This window comes from Syngnathus scovelli, chromosome 3 (genome assembly GCF_024217435.2).
Source record: "Syngnathus scovelli strain Florida chromosome 3, RoL_Ssco_1.2, whole genome shotgun sequence".
Lineage (NCBI taxonomy): Eukaryota > Metazoa > Chordata > Actinopteri > Syngnathiformes > Syngnathidae > Syngnathus > Syngnathus scovelli.
The window spans coordinates 19776844-19785087 of NC_090849.1; the positions used below are offsets into that span (position 1 = coordinate 19776844).

General features: G+C 41.1%; 1 protein-coding gene across 2 annotated transcripts; it reads right to left on the reverse strand.

Moving 5' to 3' along the window:
* Nucleotides 1-1449: 1449 nt before the first annotated feature.
* LOC125993765 (homeobox protein orthopedia B) lies at nt 1450-5836 on the reverse strand. 2 transcript variants are annotated; one of them, XM_049762635.1, is made up of 3 exons: nt 5565-5836; nt 4869-5281; nt 1450-2584 (listed from the first exon to the last, which is right to left on the reverse strand). In XM_049762635.1, exons 1-3 carry the CDS (start codon nt 5599-5601, stop codon nt 2081-2083), a joined length of 954 nt encoding a protein of 317 aa, XP_049618592.1. In that variant the 5' UTR covers nt 5602-5836; the 3' UTR covers nt 1450-2080. The 2 variants fall into 2 exon arrangements, with proteins under 2 accessions (XP_049618592.1, XP_049618591.1); XM_049762634.1 differs by having other exon boundaries at nt 5526-5836.
* Between the last annotated feature and the right edge of the window lie 2408 nt (nt 5837-8244).

Sequence of the window (8244 nt, forward strand, 5' to 3'; positions counted from 1 at the left end):
ATCGCATTAACCAAACGCTGCAATTAGTCTCACTCGTTCGCAGGTTAATGAGTTTGTGGAAACGCGCGACCCTTTCCTCATTAGGTGATTTCTCATGCACTGATGAGTGGGAGAGAGAGAGAGGGAGACAGATAGACAGACAGACAGGCAGGCAGGCAGCAAGAGCGACAGAAGTATGAATTGATGGAGCTACTGATATAAAGATAGCTATAGGGAAGACATACCATGTAGCTTGAGACGCATGTTGTACGCAAGTCTCAGAATAAGCGGTTTCGCATCATAGTTCAAATGTTTTATTTTGAGCCCGACTTTGAATAGCAAAACTGAGATTTGACCACCAAAAGATAATGTAAGAAGCTTTGCTACCATGGGTGGTCGGAGGTCAAGGGAAGCTCTGTGCCACTTCGGCTGACTACTGGTACGCCTAAACGTTGTTAAGTTGCTTTCAAGTCAGTAATCTTCACCTCCGTGGTGGAAAATAAGCTACATTTCCATACTCATGAAGAGATGACGAGAAAAGACAGAGAAGCCAGGCTAAATGCTAAGCTAACCTCAGATTGAAATGGCTGCTGTACTTAACACTGGAATTAAGAGCTTGCCCTGCTATAAATAAAAAAAAATGGTTTGTTGTGTTTTCTGGTTTGTCTGCAAAAGCAAAAAAAAAAAAGAACCAATATTCAAACAGCCATACCTTTGGTCCCTGGGCAACCCACTTTATGAACTGAGCCATGGTCACCCACAGCATCAGTTGATAGAACGTGTTGCCTAGTGACCAAAAAGTCTAGCTGATTGAATTGTAGTCATTTTGTTTTGCCTTTGCTGGTGACATAGATAGATTGATCGATAGATAAATAAATAAATAAATAGTATTGCTCCAGATTGTATTGACAATTAAAATCAACATTGACTACAAGAGCCAAATAGTTCATTATGGAGTTTAATACCTTAGAATAATTTGGTTCTTATTTGGTATGGAACAATACTGCACGGTTGGTTCCATCCATACTAAATAGTACCCAAATACAATTTTTTTGTACGCTAACTCTAACACCCACACTCTATAAAAATAGAGTCTGAATAAAATAAAATGAAATAAATCTACCTTTACAAGCTCAGTGATGGACATAGTAGTAGAGGTATTCATTGAACAAAATGATTGATTATTATGGTTTGAGATTGACAGTGTTAATGGGTCCATAATGTGAGCTGTCAGTATCACCAATGTGTAAACTACAACAATAAATAAAAAAACGTCACTTAATACCTCTGAAGGAGAGCTCAGCATTGTGCGGGTGTTCTAATAAAGCGATTTCACCATTGTTATCTAAAGCTGATTCTCAAAATTGGAGCTCACTCATGCACGACTACTAACAAAGGTCACACCATAGAAGTCAACATTAGATTGTAGAGATGAGCTCCAATAAATCAAATTCAATAGAGACATTTGGACATTCTTTAAAAGTACTTTTATTCGTTGCTTTTTTTTAATTGGTACAAACCTGTCAATGTGATGCATTTCGATGTAAGATCAAACATTTAATAAGAAATGTGTCAAGTAATATAGCACATACAATAAGTTAAAACATGTCACACAAGAATGTATTTTTTTTTGTTATCTACACAAAAACACCCTAAAACAGAGTTTAGGTCTAGACTGAAAGATCACTGTATAGTATAAGTGAGCGCGTGTGCAGTGTCCCCTTGCGTAAAATCCCCACGCATGCACAATGCATGCCTGCAGCTCCAGCGGACCCACGCACAGGCGGTTACCCCCAAAACAAAACAACCCAATGTATATTTAATAATTTACCGTTTGACATAACACAAGTTCACTTGAACACAACATTACAAGTGCTGCGAGAGGCACTCGGGGGGGAGACGACAATTGTTTGGCCCTCCGGAGAATTGTTACAGTGGGATTCAGCGTCATAGCTTTTCTTCTTTTAAGTGAATGTCAGGAGCCCACGCGTGGCTCATGCGTAGGTTTCGTTCCTTGCGTCCGAGGGAGTGAGGACTTCAGCGTTGTAATGATGATGGGGGTGGGGAGGGGGGATGCGTGGTTTGGCCTTTGTACAAGTCACTAAGTGAAGCTCATGGACACTGTGTGCTCGAGCGCCTTGCGCCGAAGGGAAGCAATGCTGGTCCCTCTCCACATGTCACTGTCCGGGGAGCTACATAGCTGCGGGGAGCCCGATACGTTCGTGGGTCCGGAGAGCGACGCCGACATGCCGGGGAAAGGCGACTGGTAGAGGTGCGACTGCAGGCCGGAGCCGTTGGACGAGAGGCCGTTGGACAGCCCCATGGAGTTGGGTGGCGGCCCGTGGCCCAGGCTGCACTGCGACAGCGACTGCGCCATGCCCGGCGGCTGGCGGCCCAGAGCCGGGGGCAGCTGCAGCTGCGACACGCCCGGCATGCCCGTGGCCCAGCGCGAGTCGTTGGCGTGGAACGAGCACAGGCTGTTCTCCATTGCGGCCGCCGAGAACTGCGGCAAGCCCGGCGTGGGCAGCAGCGTGCCCGGGGCGCGGAACACGTTGGTGGTCTTCTTCCTTTTCTTCCACTTGGCGCGCCGGTTCTGGAACCACACCTGCGGGTCCAACGGACAGCGAGCCGTCACACCGGGACGCGGCTACATGAAACCCATTACTGCCTCATTTCAACACCGCAATATATTTATTTAGGTTGTGACGACTTGCGATCTCTGAATGAATGCGTGCGGTCGGGGAAAAAAACTGCAAAGGGTCACAGTTTTTCCTATCTTGGCAATTAACCGTTAAATGTTTAAGCATTATTATTATTATTATTATAAGCATTTTCGTTTATGTCGAATGGCAGTGCAATTATGGCACATCATGAAAAACATATCGCCAAAAATGGCAAAAGCATTTTTCTTCTTTTTTTAAATTCCCAATTTCTTTTCTAGAACTGTATCAATATCTACTAAAATGAGTGCAAAATATGCCGCAGTGTTTGCCTCGAGGAAATAAATAGCCAAATGATACGGTGGGTGCATCTTAATACAACACAAAAATACAGTCTGTCATTAAAAAGTATACGAGTGAAAGAAATACAACCGTTTAGAGCAACACTCACGGGGATGGCAGCAATTTGAATACTATCGCATGCGTGTATACGTAATTGCTGGAATAAAATATTTTACTTTCAACCATTTGGCTGTCATGGCTATGTTTTTCTATGAATTACTGTCACGCAATACACAGAATATACAATTCTTGTGAATTGAATTGTAAATAATAAATATGTCAACCGTGGGAAAATAATTAGGCAGCCACGTTCATATTATGAGGCGACTAATGTCACACTAAAGTCATCACTATAATTACATTGAGGCCTTTTCCCATTTATCAGTCATTTGGAGACAATACACATTCATTTCACACACCAGAAAAAATATTTGTTGGTGTCTTGTGACGTGACCTTGAGACGAAATAAACCCTATCGGTATTTTTAAGCAACGGAACCGTTAAAAAGAAAATACACATTTGCCACTCATTTAATTTTTTTTTTAATGAAAGCATTAGAAAGGTAATGTTTAGCGCTTTTGTTACGGGTGGCTTAAAATGTCACGCCCCGTTTCGATTTTTTAAAACCAAACAATAGATACAATATCAGCATAACACGTTTTGCAGTGCCCAATTTACGCACTGTAACCCAAAACACGGGCGCATGCTCTCGTAAAGATTTCATCACGCTCGGTTGTGATTAACTCGCTCTCATTCCACGCAGCCACGCGTGACGCACCAGCCGAGGCTATTACACGAGCACAGGAGAAAGCAAATGCAATCTCTCATCCCCTTCAAAAAAAGAGAAGTTATTCTTCTCGAGTCCCATTAAGATCGCGTTGATGGAATATTTGAGGACGATCACGTGACTAATACCGATTGATCGGCTTTTTTTGTTTTTGTTTTGCTTTCCTGGGATTATTTGCATTTACCGGCCCCAGGTCGCCGCTGAATAACACGGTCGCAGTTATAATGAATACGCCTAAAAAGTGTCTGATAATGTCGATTTTGTTGCAAGTCAAAATTACGCTTAGAGAAATAAACACTTTTGGGAAGATAACTTTCATTTCTTATTTGTATTTTTGAATTTATTTTTATAATATATATAATGCTGTGTTAATGCTAAAGAATCGGGGGAAATCGGTTCTCGGGTGGGACACTTATGATTTTATAAATATTGGAATTTTTGGAGGACATTGTGATAAATCATTGTTTTGTTGCGATGTTTTGATGATTGATTTACATCGAATTAAATAAATGAATGTGTTTTGCCTGATTGCTTGTGTTTTCGAATCTTATGAGCGCAACTGCACATTTAAAAATATCGAAATTCAAATATTTTTTGAAGAAAAAAAATATACTTGAAATAATAGGTAACCACAAAAATAATCGAACTAATGTTAGCTTACATTTTTATTTAATGTTTTGATTAAATTATTGGTTAATTTCTTGCGTTTAAACATTTCAATTACACGATTCACTATATTCTATTTTAGCGTCCAATATATTTTCCCACAAGTACACATGCAGTGTTTTCGATATTAGACTTTTTGCTTCAGCACTATGGACAGCGATTCTAACCGAACTCGCTATTTTAAGGCTGCGTCTAAACATTTTTATTTATTATTTTGTCCTGCACGAAAAACTAATTTTGCCACGCCGTGATTCCAACTAGCTTCAGGTTTATTTAATAAAACCCAATCAAAGTATCCCGATCGTGTAAATCACAATAGATAGAAAAACAAGATGATGGAATTTGACGTCAAAACCGAATATTTAACAATATTGCGAAACAGTTAAGCTGTTCGTTTTTAATTCTTCCATTCCTGCATCATTTCAAAGGCTCACCTGGACTCTGGACTCGGTGAGACCGATCCTGAGGGCCAGTTCCTCCCTCATGAAGATGTCCGGGTAGTGAGTCTTGGCGAAGCTGCGCTCCAGTTCGTTGAGCTGCGCCGGCGTGAAGCGGGTTCGGTGCCGTTTCTGTTTTTGCTGACTGGACTGCCCGCCCGAGCTCTGCTGGGGCTGCTGCTGCTGTTGTTGCTGCTGCTGCTGCTTCTCCGGCTCTTTCCCGTTCACCGGCATACCGGCCGAGTTGGATCCCACGGTGGTGATGTCTTCACCGGGCAAGAGAGTGGCTCCCTCCACGGAGTCCGAACCGGGGGCCATGTCTCCCGGATGACCCTGGTCCGGCACCCCGCCGCCCAGCCGACACTTGAGAGCTTCTCGGTGTCCGAGTAACTCTGCAGCATCTTTCATCCCTGAGAAGAATAGAGAATGTAAATGTACTTAAAAAAATAATGAAAAACCAAACACTAATGAAAAAAAAATGCCAAAAAATAAATTAACTTAATTTAGCTGAGGGTCTTAATCACATTTATGCTGTCAAATGATTCCTAATTCCACAAAAACACTTACACGTAATTAAATACACACTCAATTGACCACAACACACACAGACGCGCGCGCACACACAAAGTGAAATAAATAAGAAGTTCGTCTTACAGTGGAGTTTAGCTCCCGGGTTTAGTGCCGAGAACTCACCGAGCCGAGCATCCAGGAGGTCGGCGTGGGAGAGCATCGCGTAGCGCTCCAGGGCGAAAAGAGGTCCGGGCAAAACGCTCCGACTAACTTTGGGGGCAATTTAAGGGGCATAGATGTTGTAAATGAAGGAAAATTCGGTTTGTGCTTAAAAAAAGGAGGTCTCTTGCATTATAATGGCCCTTAGAAGGGCTGGGAGGCGCTTATTAGTGCAGAGAAGCCGTCAGCTTCCTCAAATGAGAACCAATCAGAGGCAAGGATTGGACCCAACCAACACCCTCAAGCACCCAGACCCCCACCCACCTCCAAGTTCTATGTGTGTCTGTGTGTGTAGGTGTGTGTGTGTTCTAAAGCCACGCGCGCGCCCAGAGCCAAGGCGTGCACGCGTAAAAAAAGCACTACAATTCAATTCTGCCATACCATCCTCTGATTTATTAGCTTTTTCATGCTCAAATTATTCAACGTTAAAACGTCTTAATGTATTTGTTTAATCTGCTCGTGGGCTGCGGGACACCTGCTTGCTAAACGAATGCACGCGTGAAATGTCTTGACGAAAAAAAAAACAAAAAGTTGAATTAATTTGCAAACCAAATATGGCGAATATGCGTCCATATATACGTCGTGCAACGTTAATAACAAATAGCAACCCATGATATGAATTCGAAACTCAAGTGAATGTAAATGAGCACAAACAAAAACAAATATGCGTCCCGGTCCCGGCTGGCAGGTGATTTGTGGAGACAAATGGAGGAAATAAATAAATAAAGTGAGTACAGATGGATCGCAGCTCCGCTCAGTGATCGGTCCGCTTTAACTCCCATCGACTTTTCATCAAGGCGTTGGCAATTAGAGCCATTTAGGCCCGCTTTGCTTGGAACTAAATCAGACGTGCAGGAGCCCTAAACGCTTGCCCCCGTCTTGCAAGGGGGCGTCCATAAGTAGGACCGTTACACAATTAAAAAGAGGGGACAAGCATTGATCTGCAACTCGTCTACGCAACTTGCTATGGCTGCAAGGCGCAATGGGGATTTGTATTTTTTTTTTATTTTTTTTTTGTCGGGGGCAGATGTTCGGGTTGAGTCCGGAGAATGGGGCAGCACAGGCCGGGACTTGACAAAGGAGGCGTCCGAGCGAGGAGTTGTTTCTTCGTTCTCTCTCCCTAGCTCGAACCTCCACATGGTGCTCGTCTTTGTGCTCAATCTGTCAGGATGCAGAGAAGGAGCGCAGCGTGAAAAATACAAGCAAATGGACCGGTACGTGCATGTGATGAAGAGGGATCCCGATCTTCATCATCATCATCATCATCATCATCATGAGGGGCTGTAAATTCAGTGATGCAAGAGGAGGAAAGGCACTGTGATTCCTTTTTTTTTTTTATTATTTTGAGAAGGTTCTGGAAGGGGTTCGAAGATCACTAAAACACATCTAAATCTGGTACGGTCAGAGATCATAATTGTCATTTTTTTGCTGTCTATAGGAATTTTGTCCAATTCAAATACATAATTATAATGCATGCTAAATATTCTGAATGAGATTGTAGTCAATATAAATTGGCTTTAAAAAGTTTTGTTTACGTCTCATATAAGAAAAAAATAACGTCAATAATGCAAAAAAAAAAAAATGCTAAATGACTTGCAGCGTAATTCAAAACAATGCCAAATCTACCATAAGCCTATTACACATTGACTTTGCAAAAGGATATTTGTATTGAATAAATCTACATCATAATTTTCTACTACAAAAAACTATAGCAACGCCAACAAATCATTTTAAAGTATGTCCCATTATAATTATTATCGCAAACTAATGAATGAATGTATATTCAGTTTTAAGGGTGACATCAATTTAATAATTGTACGTAGTGCTTTCATAAGGTACTGGGTTCCACAATTTTTACCAACTTTTCCCACATTTTTAATATCATTAGGTTATAATAATAATAATAATGATAATAATAATAATGATAATGGTAATAATGATAATAACAATGGTAATAATGATAATAATAATAATAATAACAATAATAATAATAATGATAATAATAATGGTAATAATGATAATAATAATAATAATAATAATAATAATAATAATAATAATAATAATAATAATAATAATTGATCGAAGCGATAAATCACATGTTAGTTTAACTCAAAATGACCAGAAATAACAACTGCAACTGACATAGAAATTCCGGAGACAAATTATTCAAACAATAATATTTCAGAATAATATATATAGAGTTTAATGGTGCATATTTGGGGCATTTGTGTGAGAAATCCGGTACAAAAATTGCTGTTTGTTGCTGGCGGAGAAAGCAAAGTAATCAGTAATCTCTTGTGCTGTTGGCGCCTCCGACTCTGCCTTTATTGGCGTAATAAGAGCGAGACACTTGCGCAGGCTCGATGTCTCACTCAGCCTCCCTAACTGGACCACATCAATCTTTCTCCCTTGCAGTGGAAGCACTCGCGTGCAATCCACGCGGGTTAATGCGGCGCATCTGAGTGCACGCGGGGCTGTTTACACGCCAAGAGACACATTTGGAATGAAAATACACTCAAAAAAAAACAAAACAAAACAAATGCAATTTTGTTGAGCAATAAGATCAAGTTTTCCTGAATGTGCGCCATTTTGTTGATCTCATCAAACTGCGTAAATCCACTGCGCAAGAGTCCTTTGTGGAACA